The 19037-nt window shown below is 40.4% G+C and overlaps 1 protein-coding gene across 11 annotated transcripts in view; it reads right to left on the bottom strand.

Moving 5' to 3' along the window:
• The window catches only part of PPP1R9A (protein phosphatase 1 regulatory subunit 9A), a 144667-nt gene that overhangs the window by 31942 nt on the left and 93688 nt on the right, over positions 1-19037 (bottom strand). For 7 of the 11 annotated variants that reach the window (XM_053359672.1, XM_053359674.1, XM_053359671.1 and 4 more), the window contains exons 5-7: positions 14633-14737; positions 4070-4205; positions 667-735 (exon numbers count right to left, since the gene is read on the bottom strand). In XM_053359672.1, the coding sequence (XP_053215647.1) occupies positions 667-735; positions 4070-4205; positions 14633-14737 (310 nt within the window). The remainder of the gene's footprint in view (positions 1-666; positions 736-4069; positions 4206-14632; positions 14738-19037) is intronic. The other 4 variants (XM_053359676.1, XM_053359681.1, XM_053359679.1 and 1 more) reach the window with 1 other exon arrangement.

Raw genomic sequence — 19037 nt, 5'->3', positions numbered from 1 at the left:
CCTTCGTTTTGCTCCAGACTCCTGCTAAGAAAGATCACTCTTCTTCTTGCCAGAAGCATCTACCTCACCTTTTCTTGCCAAAGGGAAGAAGGAAATTAACAGCTTTGTCTCCTTTCCTGGTTCTCTCAGGCACTGACTGCTCTAGGCAGAAGTTAGGAGAGGGAATCATAAAAAAACAGTTATTGCCAGAAAGAACAAGGAAGGAAGGAAACTGGGGAAACCACGTTCCTGTCTCAAAAAAATAAAGGAACCAAATAAGCAGTGAAGGATCTCTTCCTGCCAGAAGCACATCCAAGTGAAGACTAGACAGATGCTTTCCTGCCAGAGTTGCTTCTAAGAACCTGCAGCTACTACAGATACAAGGAGGCTTTTGTACATGTTCTCTCTTTTATAAGAGGGCTGCATGGGAACTGACCAAGGATCATTCCAGTGCCGCCTACTAAACTCCATAGCTGTGTTCGGATCAAAACGGGATTCCCTAGTCCAAGTCCCAACTGCTATACCTGTGGGTAGTCATATTTCGGCCTGCAACTGAATAAATGAAGGAGGGACTGTAGCAACATTAGCTCTTTAGAAATTATGTTGAATTAATAAGCCACATTTCAAAATATGATTAGTATGCCACATGAAGCAATGAATCAGAGGCAAGTTACTTTCTTCACAAACCTTTTTAAGGTAACAGTTGTTATTTTTATTGTAGTTGCCTGAGGCTCCATGACATTCTCTGTCAGTATTCTAAAACAGTTGATAACAAACATTAAATAAGAACTCTTCTACACATTAATACGATGGTCAACAAACTCTTTGCCTTCTGTATAGTTTCTACAATCATCCACGAAGCAGAAGCAAGGAACTTTGAAAGCAAGTATTTGCCTTGGTTTCTCACTAATGGAGTTCAGATGACAAGCTAACACTATGCTGAATCAGAGGGCAATGGGAACAAATGGTACCCGCAGCAAAATTTTGCAGTGTTCCTGTTCAGGGTACTCCACCCAGTTCCCCCTCTCTTCTGTGCCCATTGAGCATGTTTAGTTTTTGTTGAACTGTTTTAGGTTTCCTCCCATTGAGTTCACCTGCCTGCAAGTATTTTGCACTTCTGCAAAGTTTTGTGCTCCTCTAAGCCTGCTGGTACACCTCTGTATTAGGCATGAATCAGAAATTGCTCACCGAATGGGGTGCAACCCAGTGGGTGGGTTCCTATTGCTTACTGGTAAGGAGAGGGGTGAAGAAGTTGGCTTGGTGCAAACATACTGGCGGGTAGACCTGATTGGCTCCACTGGTGTGTTTGTACTGTGCTGGCCTCCCCATTGCCTCAGCCATCCCAGTACGCCACAGCGACACACCTGCCAGGAAGGTAGTGCAGCAGCATTGGCCCACTCAGTGAGTTGCTTCTGCCATGGATGGTGGCATTTTGGCTTCATAAAGGCTGTCACTTGAAGATATGAGTTTGTTGTTGGTTTATCAAATGTGGAACAACACCATGTCCTTTCTGGCTTTGTGATTTCGCTTCATACTTTGAGTTAAGGGCTGCATGATTGCATGCTAATTGACTTTCAGCTATCAGCAAAATGTCATTGCTCTCCCCATCTCCTATAACAAGGAAAAAATAAAACTGGGAAAAACTTGTAAAGTAACATGTATATATAGTAGGCCTTGGGGAGGGGGGTGGGGAGGGTTATACTTGAAGCATCTCCTTACACAACACCATCTTCAAAACTAATTACAGTGAGATAAAAATAATCTCCTGCCTGGACAGATAACAGTGCTTCGGTGTATTAACAAACCTTGCTCTTAATAAAGAGCCAGCCAAATCTTCCACGAGAAAAACAAAATTCAGACAAGTATTGGGCATTAGAGCTAGTCTTTTTTAAACTCAAATAAAATAACTACTTTAAACTCAAGCTTAAATTTTATATCTATATCTACATCTACATCTACATCCTATAAAAGTTAGTAGCCATGGGTTTTTTCCATCAAAGAAAGAGATATACTGCTTCTCTTGATAACAGTGGAATGATTCCTTTAGCACTGATGTCTAAATGTGAAGTCTTTTTAGAGTTGGAAGGCTGCAGAAAATGTCCCTATTTAAGTTGCACAGAAACAACATAATTTGCAAAAAAAATCCATAAACATGGAAAACGAGAAACTATAATTCTTGAAAATGTTGGCATTTATTCTAAAAAATGTTTACTGTTCTGAGAGACTATTTCATCAATAGGATTATACTGGTGTCTGTTGGTTGAGAGTTTTTAGAACTCACCACTTGTTTTTAAAGATGCTTCTGCCAGCTGTATGTATAATCAATGATATATTATTATTATTATTATTATTATTATTATTATTATTATTATTATAATTATTATTATTTGCAGCTGATGTAGTAAATTTTACTTTGTTGTTAGCTGCTCTGAGCACTATAACTACAGTAGAAAAATAGAATGTAAATTTTGTACATAAATTTTGTGCACTCCTTCTCTCGCTACTCCAAGGCTTTCTCCACCACAGTGGGAAGGTAATGAATGAACCGTAAGTTATTCTGGGTTTCTCTTCACATTCTACTTGTGATGAAGGCATCAGAGGAGAAAGCAAGCAAGCAAGATCAAGGGCTGCTATGCATATCACCCTGGGCAGAACTCTCAGGGGTGAAGTACTGCCTGAACTGCACAGTTCTTACTCTCCAATATGAAAAGCTTGGTCAGGCCTTGAGAAATCTTGGTATATGAACTCAAGACCGAGTTACATATTGCCAGGTAGAACTGCATCCCCTCCAACAACAGATGATCTCACAACAGTTGTTCCTTTGGTTGTGTCTAGCCTTGATTAACGCAATGTGTTATATACATGGAAATGCCCCTGTATATATAGACCAGCTGAAGTGTTTAGAAACTTCAGCTGGTCTTGAATATGACGACTAGATTGCTAACTGGCATTCAATGTGGTGAACATATTTGACCAGTACTACAGTATATGTGCAGGCTCCCAGTTTGTTTCCAGACTCAATTCGCAGTGCTTTAACCTATAAAGAGTTAATCAGTTTGGGAGCAAGTTATCGAAAGGACTACTATCGAAAAGAACTCCCCATAAATACTCCCTCTATAGACATATGTGCTTGGCAGCAGCAATGTTACCTTTATACCACCAAGTATCCTGTTCTCTTCATCTCTTAAAAGCTAATAATCTAGAAGTGCTTCACTGTTGTCTAGTTTATTTTGGATATTTGGTTATTTTGTTTTTAGGTGTGTTGTTTTCATATTATTTAACATTAACTTGGTAAGCCACTTTGAAGACCATTTTTTTTAAAGGCAATATAGACATACTTAAAATAAATATAGAACTATTATTATTATTATTATTATTATTATTATTATTAATTACAGGAAAGCCATTTCTTGATTAACATGGCAAGTAATTTAATTGACAAGGAAAAAAAGATGTGGATGTGCCATGCGTGGTGACAGCTGGTATTTACTGAAGCCTGAGAACTAAGAAACTCACTGACATGGTAAATACCAACTGTCACCACACTGATGTGCATTCATAAGGAATATTCACCATGTAAAACTGACACAGTAAAATCATCTTGCGATTATTTCACCACATGAGTGGATATGAATTGGTCCTCAGAAGGCATAAAAATATGTCTCTTTCCTCCTTTGTTTGTTTTCCACCATTTTGGGTCAGAGGTGAGGATTGGAAACTTGTATTTTAAAAAAATCAAAGTAGGGTTGTCAAGTTTTTTGTTTAAAAAAAGAAGAATCTGAAAGCGACACGATATGTATCGAGGACCAGAAAAACCGGGGACAATATGGAGCCCCACTTCGCATTCAGAAGTGCAATTTTTCTGCCGCAACCAAGAGAGTGCTTTCAGCAACGACACTCTTACATATTTACAGAGAAATTTATTGTGCCTAACATTACTATCTATGATTGTGGTCTTGTGAAACGGGGTGGGGATGTTCATTTGCAAAAGGAGTCGTTTCCTACTGTGATTAGACAAAGCATTTGAGAGAGAATGAAATACAGGAAAGGGAACTTCACGAAGTTACAAGAGAAAGAACAAACATATTACCTCATCGTCATCTGCGTCATATTGTGCATAATGCTGTTCCAAAAGCTCTCTTTGGCGACGTTCCTGCTCTAGGGTCTGGCTAATCAGCTGAGCCACTTCACTTACTTGTCCTGGCCTTTCTCTGCCAATTATAAACCTGAGGAGAACATCAGGGAACACAAATCATTTGCTGTCTTCTCCGTATGATATATGAAATGATGACCAAATGCAGCAAAAAGAGTATTGTTGCATGCTAAAGGCGAACAACTTGATTGCAGCATAAGGTTTTGTAGACTGGGGTCCACTACATGAAAGCGGCGTAATACATGCCCAAATGTCTTGTTTAAAAACAAATAAATACATGTTCATCTATTACCAATGCACAATTGTTTTAGAACTGTATTGTGCTAGACACAAGTTCAAAATGGAAGTCACAATGATAATAAAAACATGCTGTTGTAATTATGGGAGTTTCTCCATGACCTAAAATCACAAATGTTTATACTGCAGCGTTACAAAACACTTTCTATGAATAGAGGGAGAGGTGATGACCTGAGTGTATCAATGAGAGGAGGGATCATGTCCTTGCTGGTATATTCTGGTTTCCTAATAAAGAATTTCATGATATGAGAAGGCAACAGCCATGGTTTACCAACAGCAAAGTACACATGGAAGAGGGAAGTGTGTGCCCGCCCCCCTTCTGCAGCTCAGATGTCAGTCACCAGCCAGATCCTGTCTGACAACGGGCATGTGAATTTCTGTACACTGCGTTGCATTCATAAATGCATGTCTTCCCTCAATGGTTTGCAGCTACTTCAGTATGTATTATGAAAGAAGATGGTGTGCATGATCGGTGTCCATAAAGCCCCTGAGCTGAGAAAGCTGTGGCTGGATGCAACAAATCAATGGGGGGAGGGGGGGAGAGAAACGAAATGACAGAGTAAATGGTAAAATGCTGACTATAGTTTGGATCAAACCGGCCCTGCAAACAGCTCCACACACACAGCAGAACTGCTGGAGACCCCCTTCCAAACAGGGTCTCCTCTGCTGCCTGACCCTGACCCTGAATAGCTTCCAATGCAGTGGATGGATGCATGAAGGGATGGTGACGACAAACCATGGCACATGTCTGGAGAGAACAACGCACACCTCAAGGGCCTGTGGATTCCATCAAAGAATCTGAAGTCCTGCTGCCTACATTCCATGCATTCTCCTCAAAATCAGGAAACTACTTTAAAATAAGCATGCCGCTGAAAACCTGTGGCAGCCTAATCACACTGTGCAAATATAAATGATTCCTGGCATATTATGCACTCCTTTCCTTGGCATGCAGTGCATACGCAGATGTTTAGTTCTTTATTTAACTGCATAAATTAACAGTCTTGGGCCATACATTATAGGCACAACCACTTCCCCTTCATCTCCACATTTTCTTGAGAAATGTTCCATTGTTCCCTGATTATAGAGGGAATAGTTCCTACTGTTCCTTCCATTTCCCTATGCCTTCATGCTAATTGCTATTTTTATTGCTTTTAAATTTATTCAGGCCGCAAGCCTTGTGGACACTGACACATCATGTAATTCAATCAATGGCCTGCTAAATCGCAAAAGCAAAGGAGGATTTAAAAACAACTCAAAAGCAGGAAAGTGTACTTTACTTACGAGGCTATAAAAAGGCTGCAGAGATTTACAGACAAAAGCATTTTCTATAGCTGTACTCCATAGCCAATTAATTCACTTCCATACCACAGTGTGTTATATAGGATGAATGCTTTTGGGTTGTTGTTTCTTTTTCATTTTGCTGAAAGATTATCTGAGTTATATATTCCATTTATGTCCTGACTTTACTCCATAGAACTCAAGGAGAAAGACCCAGGCCATCTTGATTGCAGAAAGGTTCCTGGGCCATGTGATATACATTGTCTGATCTGAGGTGCAGAGGCTACAAATTCTCCAGTGGAATTTAAGATTCTGTGTCAGTCTGTAACACAAGTTCTCAAGAGCATCACTTCTGCTGAGTCACTGGTCAGACATGAGGTCATAGGGAGAAGCAGACAGGAATGCAATTTGGCATGTACCAAGTTGCCAACAATGGAGGAAGAATGGTATCTAAAATGATCTTATCTGAAGTGATGCACTCAGGGGCACGTTGCGATACCAAACAGCTAGGAAGAGAGAGTATGTCTAAAACGCATATTAACCTATATTACGCTTGTCCCTCAAAACATGGCTGGTCTTACTGTGAGGTGTCCCCCTCAGGTGAGAGAGACTGGGGGCAAGAAATGGTAGCAAAGTGTTCGAGGGCAGGCCTGTGTAGCCTGCCCTATGCCCTCTAGTCTAGTTTGTTGCCCTTGGGTGTTGGTGAGGGATGCTGCCAATCCTTCATGAGGGTTGAGCTAAAATTCAGCTGTCAGCCTGATTGGCTTCTGTATGTGGAATGGGTGGGGGCGCCATCTTGTCCTTCATCTCAGGCAGCAAAACTGTCTCAAAAAGAATCTGGAGAAGGCCATGATAAAAGCCAGGGGCTGGGAAGGAATCAAGACTAGGCTTGAGAATATCTGAAGCCAGGACAGCCAAAGCCCATTTCACCAAGTCAGCTGAAACATTGGTTAATCAAACTGCAAGCTTGTCATGTCATAAGCTCGTGAATATTGATGGACATAGCATTTCATTTTCTTTCCAGAAAAACAATATAGTATAGCTGAAACTGCCATTTTTATAAGTTTGCTCACATGAATTGGATCTTATGGACCCCACCAAGGCCAAGGATGTCTGAACCAGACCCCATCTGAACGCACAAAGTGAATCGCTGGAGACTTCTGCCCTTCCAGCAGTCTCTTTCTCATGAATATTTGGGGGTGGGCTACTTTGTGGAGAGACCGTATAAAGACCCCATTTCCCAGAATTCCATAAATAGTACATACTTTAAAGCAGTTTACAGACAGGGGTGTATGTGGATTTTCTAAAGTGCAAGATGTTTAATTAAATATTGAAATGTATTCCATTTCTGATTATGCAGCCAGAATCCAGCATAAAAGAGGCATAATGTTCTGAATCACTGCCTAAAAGATTAGCCACCAAAGCAAAAGGACTTCAATAACCCTGCTAATTATATACTTCCTATTACTGGTTCACTAGAAGTAGACATGTACTTTAGTACTGGCAAGACTGTATTGAGAGACATACAATATGATTAGAGACAACAGGAAGTATAATGAACTGTGTGAAGTCACACAGCAGGAACCAACAGATTATAGGCAAAGTCCACCAAAGTCCAGTTTTCTGATGCAACTCCTACTGAAACGAAGGTGAGCTGTGCAAGAGTGCTTCCTGGGGGTTGTGCCCTTTGACACCAGTGATGCCTCAAATCCCAGATAACGTCTCACAGAAGAACACTCTGCTCAGGAAGTCACTGTTCAATTATTCTGAGGCTAGTACTAGGGCACCTTGTTGAAGAAAAGCAGGTCCAGACATGGTCAGAGCCTGGGTGGAAGAACTCAGAAATATGCCACCTTGAGTTCCACAAGGAAATAAAGGTGGGATGCAAACAAACTAAATAAATGAACACAGACACAAACAAAAAATTCTCTCCCAAACCCCAGAAGCAGTTAAAAAGCAAACCAAAAAATTCAGCACAACGGATAAAACAAATTCCACAGTAGAGACCATTGGGAGATACTTCACAGCCCCATTTTTTGGTCCTTTATCTCTGTCTGATGGAAGGTGTGCCTCCTTAATGACTTCCAGAATAATGGGAAAAATGTCAAATTTAAATGGAATGTATTTTCAACTCCAAAGGGCATATATAATAGGGTGAGAAAGAGGTCTAGTGGATGGCAAAATTTTCAGCAACCTTCCCCAAGCTCCTAATAGCTGCAATTATGACGCTGACACGCAGCAAATCTGCACCTTCAAAACAGTTTGAGAACTGTGGTGCCACTGTGCTGTGCAACCGCTTTAAGCCTCCGAGTTTATTCTCTGGAACTTCCTTTTCCTTTCTTGACACTGTCTAGTGAACCTTCCTTTCCTTGTGTGCTGCTTTTCGGTATTTGTCTAATAAGCTGAAGACCAGACCACCTAAATCCAGAGAGCCTTTCCTCAGCAGCACCTTTGAAGTTTTGGGTTTACTCTTGCTTCTAAGATTTGCCACGTGTCGGCATCATAATGGCAGCTTTTATGAGCTTGGGGAAGATTGTTGAAAATGGCACTGCACCATCTCAGAACGCCAATTCCCTACCAAAACCTCTTGCTCCCCATCGGACCGGCAGGAGAAACCAGGAAACAAAAGATGTCAAGTCTTCCTATACCTGCCCTCTTTGTGAAAAGGCTTGCACTACTCAGCATCAGTTGACAATGCATATTCGTCAGCATAACACGGACACTGGAGGGACAGACTATTCCTGAAGCATCTGTGGAAAGTCTCTGAGCTCCGCAAGCTCCCTCGACCGCCACATGCTGGTCCATTCTGGTGAAAGGCCCTACAAATGTTCGGTGTATGACCAGTCCTTCACCACCAATGGAAACATGCACAGACACATGGAAATCCACGAGAAGGATCCAAATGGCACTACTACAAGTACAGCTACTGCAAATTGCGGCAGCTAGACTGCTCTCTGTGAAAGACTATTGCTGCCCAATTACTGCTGAAGACTAGCATTGGCTGCTGATCAGCTACCATGCTAAGTTACTGATGCTGGGACTGGTGTACAAAGCCCTATACAGCTTTGGGACCCGGTAATCCAACTACTCATCTCATTGCTTAAATACCTAATCTGTCACTGGAGGTCCATCTTAGCAGGACTTCCATTTCTTATAATATAGGAATCAGCCCTATAATGTGGTGGCCCCTACCCTTTGCAATGTCCTCCTATTACATATCAGACAAACACCATCTCTACTGTCTTTCCGGCACTCAGTGAAGATGTTCCTCTTCCAACAAGTCTTTTAAGTGGAGCTTTATTCCAATCTGCATTGGAACTATTTTTAGCTGCTTTTATATATGAAATTGTTTTTAGATGCACTGAATTATTTTTTACATATGAAACTACTTTTAATTGCTTTTACACTTCTCTTGCTTTGGGGTTGTGATTTTATTCTTGTAATCTGCCCTGGGGCCTTATGGTAAAGGAGAGATAAGGAATCTAACACACAAATAAACGATAGCTGGCCAAGCAGCAAGAAACAGATTAAATGAGCATTCCTCTGTAAAAGAAAATACGGCTGCTTCAGAAAGCAGCAGTAAAATCTCCGATATGAGATAGAGGCAGAATTCCACAATGATTATAAGCAAGCAGCAGAAGTTAGTTAGAAGGGGAAGGAGATTTAAGCCACTCCAGAGGAATATAATTAAACAACAACCTCAGGATAAACGACGACAAGTTGGATTATCTTAAAATAATATCAATGTAAAATACTGGTGCAGAATGGCTTGTTTTATATGAAGGGCTTTGGAAGGGTGTCTGCTAATGACTTATAACCATCTAAATACTGTCATCTGAGAAAACCTGAAGCCATTAAAGATACAGGATGGAAAACATAAAATCTGGATATATTTTGCACTTTCAAGAGTGACTTCAATTAAGAGTGAATTCCATTATGCTTATACAAATACATGTATACATCCAAGCTAGGTAACAAGCACTAGCATTCTTCATATTATAGCCTTACAGTCTAAATCTCAGAGTAACAGAATTGCCTTAACTACTGGTTATGGTCTCCTTCCAGCTGTAATAGGAACCTTACAACAATCTCCCAACCTCTATTTACAGCAACTGATAACTCATCACAGGCAAGATCAAAGTCTGGATGAAGGCAAAGATCAGGATTCTAGTTTATGCCAATAGGCAGAGGTGAACCACAAAAGTATGGTGGAAGTGTGGGAAAATGGGACAGAGAAGAATCTGCTTATTGGGACACAGGCTTCAGGAATCAGCACACTGTAAAATCTCTTGACTTTGTTCCTCACCTGACGCAAGCAGATACAATAAGCTGTATCAGTGTGGCAAAACAGGGACTGTTTCTCCTAGCAAGCTAAGAACATATCTTAGCTTCATGATTATGGTTTGTTTGGGAGAAACAATTTTCTCCCAAACATTTGGTGAAATATTTGTTGTTCCTGGTTGAACTAAGGGAGAAGCATAGCAGGAGCACTGCTCAAGTCCAATAAGTGATTAACTATGGCTTAGCATTACGTACCAACAAGACTACTGCATCATGTGCAATGTTTCATTAAATTTTTATATATGTTGGAAGCCGCCCAGAGTGGCTGGGGCAACCTAGTCAGATAGGCAGGGTACAAATAATTAAATTATTATTATTATTATTATTATTATTATTATTATTATTATTGTGTCCTCAGCGTACTTCTAAGAAGGCTGAACTTGGAGACAACTTCCAAAACCTATTACAATAAATAGAAACATATTACATATTCTGAAACATAGTCTCAAATCATTTCAGCAGGATGTCCTTGTTTACACAAGCAGAACTTTCATTTGTTACTATAATAGTCTATTTTAATCCTAGGAAGTTTGCAATTATTTTTATCTTTCTCAAATGTATCAAATGCCATTGTAAAAGAAACATTTCCATTAGACAGTAAAAACATTTTAGAACCTACTAACTCCAGCTAATATAAAAACGGATGAAAGATTTCATGCGGATAAATTTACCTAATTTTGCTGTGCCAAAGCAAGAAGAGTTCAGAAGGTAAAAAGCACATTTTTGTGTTAACAGTTTCTTCACTGTGTCAGCTAAAGACAGTTGAGCTACATTATATCCGGAAGCTACAATGAACAATCTATTCTAGGTCAGTGACTTCCATTGTCATGACCATTCAGAAAATGTTCATGAAGCTTGGCAGGAAGCAAAGTCACTAAACAGTAGTACCCTGTAAGCTTTCTAGAGCAGTATTGACCGAATTAAAGCAGAAAAATGAAATACAAAGCTGTAGTTTAACTTCTTTCTAAACCTCCTTCTGCACAATTTATCAAATACAATTTCTCATATTTAAGCTAATATGTCTTTGATCGTTTATGTTGGGGATGGGGGATAAGAAGGAATGCTTTAGGGGACAACTACCAGTGACACTGGTAAATATGTATGCCCAGTAATGACACACACATTTAAAATAACAATTGCAAACAATGCTAATTATGGAACAATTTACTTAAACAAACTACTTAAAATTCATTTGATGTTGCAGCTTGCACAGTAATGTGAAAATGGAAATGCAACTATAGCAATACTTTGCCAATTCTGCCTGTCAAATTAAACAGTGAGGACTGTCGCCTACTAATCTTCATTACCTGCAGCTGCCAATTGTAGAGGTAAGTGTGGCACTTCCTCTGATAGAATGTTCTTATGCACCATGGGAGCTTGCAAGTAGAGAGATAAAGGTAAAGGACCCCTGGACGGTGAAGTCCAGTCAAAGGCGACTGTGGGGTTGTGGCTCTCATCTCGCTTTCAGGATGAGGGATCCGGCGTTTGTCCGCAGACAACTTTCCGGGTCATGTGGCCAGCATGACTAAACAGCTTCTGGTGCAAGGGGACACCATGATGGAAACCAGAGCACACGGAAACACAGTTTACCTTCCCACCGCAGCACTGCACCAAGTGGCAATCAGGCAACAGCCACTCTCCCCAGGGAGGCGTGCCTGGCGCCTTCATTACATGTCCCTAGGAGCCCAGCAAAAATGTTCCTCTCCAACCAGGCATTTGACTGATTAACATTCTATGGCTGGCATAGGCAAACTGGGCCCTCCAGATGTTTTGGGACTACAATTCCCATCATCCCTGATAGCTAGTTATCCCTGTTAGTTAGGGATGGTGGGAGTTATAGTCCCAAAACATCTTGAGGGTTGTGTTTGTCTATGCCTGTTCTATGGCTTTCTAAACGTGTCTGTGGCAGGGAGCTACTGGTTTGTTTTTGTTTCGTTATGTATTTTGTCTTTTCATTTTGTATTTTTATGTTGTGAACTGCCCTGTGATCTTCAGGTGAAGGGTGGTGAACTAACTAACCAACCAACCAAATAAAAAAATACATATATACATACATACATACATACATACATACATACATACCTTTCTCTCCCTGTGGCTTGAATAATAATTTATAATAATTTATTATTTATACTGAAGTCATTAAGGGCAACTGTTAAGGAGCACAATAACCTCTCCCCTACAACTACAGCAGCTATGGGGGAAGAAAGTAACCCTGTTCTAAATGGTTTGCATAAGTTTATCCTAAGGTCCTTGATTTACAGCAGTGTTATGGAAACAGGCATCCTTCAAAGGGTGCACAGCTGAATTCGTCGGGGTGAATCTTGTAACCCACGCAGTGTGGAGAAGAAGATTCTGGCTGCCTGTAGGCGAACACTGGGAAGACTCTGTACGCTCTCTATTCAGACAATCACGTTGGCAGCGTGAAAGGGAGGGTCTTCTTGGTGATGGCTTTGCAGTGATGACACTCCCTTACAAGTGAATTACGTAAAGTTCCCACAGTGCATACCTACAAAGGGGCCTTAACAACTCATTTCTTCTGGTTTACCTTTGTTTTACTACTGCTAGTTTATGAAACCACTGAGCTGGTTTAAACTGGGTTATACTATTTTTTATGGAACGTTTGCGCCTATATTTCTTGAACTACTGCTTTATACCTTTTTAAGCTGTTTGTGGCGTATTTCATGTATTTTCTAAATTCTGTTACGTAAGCCAACTTGTGGGTGTTACACCCTAAAAGATATCCTAAACTATTTTAAATATAATAATAATTCTGTCTAATTCTTTCTAAAGGCTGCCTTAGCTGGTAGCCCTCTCCGTATCTTAATGCAATCTATAACTCCGCGCTTCCTTTTATTCACCCTAAATCTCATGTCAAACAATTCCATTTCATAACTCCAGTTCTAAGTGTGGGGAATGGAGAGGGAGGGGGCAGGACTAGAAGGAAACTTCAAATTTTCACTCTCCTCACCAATAAACATTTAAAAAAACCCTCTTCTCCTGCTATGTGCTTGGTAACTAGACCTGCACACAGCATGCAAAATGTGGGCACACCATTGATTTATATAGCAACATTATTATACTTGATGTTTTATTTCTAATACTTTTTTCCTTTCCATTTTATTTTAATTGTTTTACTGACAACCATCAATTCCTGCATTTCAAGCCCTGCATACAGAGACGTCTGAAAGAGCCCTAAACATTTAGACTTATTTAAGAACTACAAACTCTGGGAATAAAAATATTACCAAGGGAGAAAACTGACCTCCCAAATTGAAATGCACTCACAGAAGGCTTTTACTTTTTACAAACATCTAATGAAGTGTAACAGCTGAAGAGAAAAGCAGTATTAAATTTCAAGTTTGAGCCCTTTATTAGGTGATACTTTGAATAGAGCTGTAGACCCTCCTGAACACAGATAACCTTGCCTCAGTTATCCGTGCTTTGATAGCATCCATGCTAGACTACTGCAATGTATTGCATTTGAAGACTATTTAGAAATTTAGTCTGGCCTTGAAAACAGCAGCCAGGCTATTAACTTGCCAAACAGAACACATTTTGCCAGTGTTCAGCAAATCTTCACCAGCGTCCAGTCAGGTCTGGCCTGAGAAATTCTGCTGCCTAAGGCAACGGACAAGATGGTGGCACCTTTCCTATTCCTGGGACAAAAGCCAATGGGATCAGCAGCCAAATCTGCAGGTGACTGGCTATCTTAGGTTGTGCAGAGAAGGCCATGTGACACACACAGCTCTGTCCTCAGCACCTCACTGTTGTTCCCTAATCACTTGGCATTTGCTACCTGAGGAAGCACTCCTCTCACTCTGCCTAGTGGCAGGGCTGGCCCTGCATTCAGTTTGTTCCCATCATATTTATATTTCAATTTTAAAATACCATGTAAGTGTTGGTTTTGACCTATAATGCTTGAACGACTATGGACCAGCGTACTTAAGAATTGCCTGCCCCAATATGAACCAGCTCCTTCTCTGAGGAGTCTCCTGAAGTCGGTTCCAGATTATAAGATTGGGTAGATGGTGATGGGGCCTTCTCCATGGTGGCATCCTGCTTGTGGAATACTTCTCTCAAACAGTGCCAACAATGCCTGGTTAAAATGGTTTGATTCCCCTGGCTTTACTTTCAATCCTTCCCTCCCTGTGTGCTGTGGTCCTAATGAAAACTGGAATCCTGAACATAACATTAAATTTAAAAAGAAATGGCACCACACACTGTGCAGTTAATACAATATGTAATTATGCCACAAATGGTGAGACAAAAGATCTCTGGAAAGGTGGGGTTCCTCCTATCCATCTTCCTTCTCTTCAGTCAGGATGGGGGACTGGGTTTTATCTGCCTCACCCTCTGTGAGCCAAATCTGACAAAATGGCAAGGCCTTAAAGGCTAAATGTGGAGGCCATGCTGTCTGGGGCTGATGGTACCAGGTTGTCCAAGGCTGATACAAACAATCCATTGTAGCATAGGTTTTCTTAACATATATATGCTTACTTATGATCGAGCAGTTGCATGACCAGACAATATCACAGGTGCCACCAATTTAAATCATACTTTGTAAGGATTTCTCAAAGTTACCTGACTTTTCCTTTGGTGTTTCTGAGGACTGTTGCAGCAAAATTTTGTGTGACACCAACCAGACTGATCCCATCTACTTCTACAATTTGGTCATTTACTTGGATCCTTTCAGAGGAAATAAAAAGAATAAAAAGAAACAGTAAGTAATGAATATGAAACAAAATATAATGTCTTTTTAAATTGCATTTGGAAGCAATACATAATTAAGTCAACAACACATACATGACATCTTGCATTATACATAATATTGTCAATTCCTACTGACAATGTTGTTTTAGAAGAAAATGCCATTTGAAATCAAGATTTTTTTTGAACCAGATCTCCACTTCCATGGAGGTAAATGAACAAACAGGACAAATTACAATTACCGGTATACAGCATCAGATATAGTGGCAAGAAATGTAAACATGGCTGTACAAAAACCCATATTTTGTGTTGTGCAAGACACACCCTATTCCTGTGACTGCAATCTGTTTTAAATATTTTTAGTACCAAATTTTAAATTGTGATGTGCTAGTGATAATCATTACTATTACTCACAAATGCTGTGCTGTTCATGCCACATATCAAAAGGTGCACAGGGCAGGGCAGGACCCTGAAGACTCAGCAATGCAAATCCTCAATGCAAACCCTGCTCAGTTTCCCATTGGTTTCTAAGGTTTTGCCAGGGACTGCCCATGGCCAGGGTTTAATGAACAAGGCAACTAGTTCCATGTGGCCAAGCAACACTCCATGTCACATGGCAAAACAATTTTCAAACAGGAGTTTTGGGGCATGCTCAGTATAAATAAATAAATATATCAGGTAAGTGTCTGGAAAGACTGTACTCAGCGATAAACTCGAACTGTTCCATTAGCCTCCTCCTAATCTCTCTTCCCTCATTTTTCTGCAACCTCAATTTACATTATCTGTCAGCTGTGAATCTGAACTGTGGTCTTCCTTCCTTCCTCTCTCTTTTCCTCTCTCTCTCTGGTTTCCTTCATTTTATTGTCTTGAGACTTACCTATCTTTGTTATATCATGACTGTATTATCAGTGGTACACTCAAAATGTTTGCTTGCTTGCTTGTTTATTTATAAACTCAGTTAATTGGAAAATGGATGGAAACTAAATATATCTGGAGGTACTTTAAAGAGCTGGTGGGCCTGCATTATACAAATAGCTGGTGGCAATGAGTTCCAAAGATAAGATGCTGCCTAATAATAACAGGCCAGGTTGCTCCAGTCTAAGAAAACAGGCAGAGGTGTGAGACGTTAGATGTCTTTAGGAAGAGTGTTAAGAGGAATTAAAGAGGAAAAATAGCCAGGAGCAATGCAGTGAAAGTGTTCAAAAATAAGAAGTGAGGTTTTAAAATGAACATGATGAAAGAAAGGTAAGCCAGTGCAAAGAAAAATTAAAGAGAACCATGATACCGATGAGCATGGAAGGTAGAATGAGCTGCACAGTGACGAACCTGCTTGTGTTTTAAATTAAAGGTGGAACTCTCTGGAAGTTAGATTCTGTACTTAGCACTTGGTACCAACTTTGTGAAGCAATCCCATGGGCATGAGTACTTGGCTTATTATTCTATGATTAAGAATGGCACATGGTTTATCAACCAATAAGTACAAATTATGTCATAGACGTACCAGTAATGCACCGGCAGAAGTGACGTAAGCCCAGGGGAACATAATCAAAGCAGATCTGAGCATCTACCATTATGGATGGTGGCCACAATTTTTTTAAAAACGAGCTCTTTACAAAGTCAGCCCCTCCTTTGAACATTTCCTCGCATAATGGCTCTGACAATGCAAAAAGGTAGCCAGCCGATTCAAGCCGCTGGACCAAATAAAATTCAGTGCTGCCTTCCAGCAAGAGTGCAGCGCCCCAAATTAAACTGATATTACAGTAACTAAGGGGGAGACATTCCAGGCATGTAAACATATATTCAATAAAGCAGCTAATAAGAAGCGACAAGTAGTAAACATCTTTGCAAGCCTTGCTGGGTATCCCACGAAGAGTTATTCTGTCTAAGGTTCCCACCCAGTGTGGAAGATGAGCCTAGGCCTCTGAAGGATGGGAGAGTTGCAGGAGGGGAGGGAGGGAGAAAGGATATCACTCTCCGCCAAGCATTCCCCTGCTGTGTTAAAGAGATCAGGTAGCAGCTGATATGAAATACCACGCCTGGGACCTGGGGAGCTGCTGCCAACTTGACTACACAATGCTGGACTAGATTGACAAATAGTTTGACATTAGCATTGCATGTTCCGGTACAAGGCTAATGTGAGCATTTCAAAGCTATGTGGTCTATTTTATAGCCATATAGTGTGTAGTCGGGAAAGGGGGTAGTTCTGTTGGGTTGGAAAGGGGTCACTTTTCCTTTCTTTCTTCTTGAAACAGCCTTGTATAACGCAAGCAGGGGGATTTAACCTTACAGCAGACATTGTCATTCAGGATACTTGCTAAAACCTCCCGGAAATTAGAGAAATGGAAAATAAGAGGACAGGAAATTAAGCAAGTACAGATGCACACATATCTCATAATTTTATTCCAGAGCAACTCAGGTTGGTCAAACCATCGTACAAGTGCTATAAAACAGGCAAAGTGTACCTCCTCAGCAGTAGCTCGCTTTTATTTTCAGAAAGGTAACCAATTTATACCAGCTGCTATTCAGATTTTTGAAGCTAAATTGTCGTCCTAGCTACTTTTTGGGATCCCAATATGGATACAAGCATATAATAGTGATTAAGATAAGATACACTCAAGTATCTTGAGATGTATCCTGAAGCTCCAAAGTTCAATCAAGTGTGCAGTACTAGGTATACACACAACAGAATATTGGGTGTGAGCTAGCACTATAAAATACTGGCTGCGTTGCCATTTTCATTGCCAAACTTCAAATCTGTTCTCTGACTTACTTTAGGACTCTTATAAATCCAGATGGTTCCAACTCTTACATAGTAAAATTAGATCTATTAGTATTGACTTGGAACCCTTGTATAATTCAAGTGAGCATTATATTTATTGCAATATTCAAACCAGGTTAAGGGACATTGAAAAACAAAACATCGAGTCAGCTGTAAATAAAATTTGCTCTCCCAAGTTCTTTGGTTTAAATACAACAGATAACAGGGTCACTTATATCTCAATATTAATAATTCCAGCCCAATACAAGGCCTTTATGTTAGCCCGACTGAATGTTTTCCCCTCAGTTTTTGCCAAGGGGAGATATTTAAACATCCCCAGAAATGATAGACATTGTGGATGTTCTTTGAATGTGCCAGACACTGTAGAACATATCCTTTTCTACTGTCCATTAAACAATCAGCCACACAAATGTGTGCTATCCCCTTTTTTTGGGTAGTCTAACATCAGATTCTATCTGTCTAACATTAACTGAAAGGGTGGCTGAGTTTTTGTCAATAGTATCTCTTAGAGTGGTGAATGGCATTATTTAGCATGAAGAAATCCCAATGGAAATCTTCGTCATTATATATTTTGCATGGCTGTTTATTTGTATATATTTTAAAATTTTATATATGAATGTTTTATGATGGCCTATACTTGTAATACCTAATAAAGGTTTGGCAAAGTAATTAAGTATAAACTATTAAGAGGCTTGAGCAGGCCAGTTCTCTCTCCTTCGGACAGCTTCCATCTCAACTTGAAAGCTCACAGGTGCTTTGTCAGATCATTTAAAAACATACTTCTGCATACCTTGGGAGCCCTCCAAGTATATAGAAACTGCTACCTTATTGTTGAGTGGCTCTGCTTTGCTTCAAAACTGATGGGCATTAAACTACCTGAGTTTCCTATTAGAGGGAAGGAAACTGCAGACTGTAGCTTGTTGAAGGCCACCTAATGAGCTCACAGAAGAAATGAGGCTTGCACCTGATGCGTAGCTCGGTCTTTCAGTCACTATGCTACATCAGCTACCTTCCCTTTCAAGCCAAGGTATTTAACCTTAGCATCTAGCTCAAGTATGCCGCCAGGGCTACAGAATAATATGTACAGCAAATATATGCAATGCAAAGTAAATTTTGTATGAAATAATTGACTTCACTCAGCAACCTAGCATATCAGCTCACGTTACTAATTGTATTTTTGGGGGAAATAATCTTCCAACCCTTAATAATGTCCCCTGGCATGTATGAAAAGGTTTCTGAGGACTGTTTTGGCAGCCTGAAAGGTTATGTTTAACAGCACCAACAAATGAGCCAACATACTTCATGTGCCATGAGTTTTGCTAAACAGAAAAACCGTGCGACCGTTGTTAAGTTAGGGAAGTTGACAAAAAGAAAAGTTTCCCCATCCCCTCCTCCCCCAGTGAAGCTACCTGCACTCCCATGAAAGGAGCTCTCTGGTGTGCCAGGAGGCCCTTCTGAACAATGTGGAATCAGGTGAGGGGATGGTGCTTGTGGAGGGGA

Source organism: Podarcis raffonei, chromosome 12 (assembly GCF_027172205.1).
Source record: "Podarcis raffonei isolate rPodRaf1 chromosome 12, rPodRaf1.pri, whole genome shotgun sequence".
NCBI classification, from domain to species: Eukaryota; Metazoa; Chordata; class Lepidosauria; order Squamata; family Lacertidae; genus Podarcis; species Podarcis raffonei.
The sequence above is the reverse complement of the archived record's forward strand: the minus strand, read 5'-3'. Positions and strand labels throughout refer to the sequence as shown.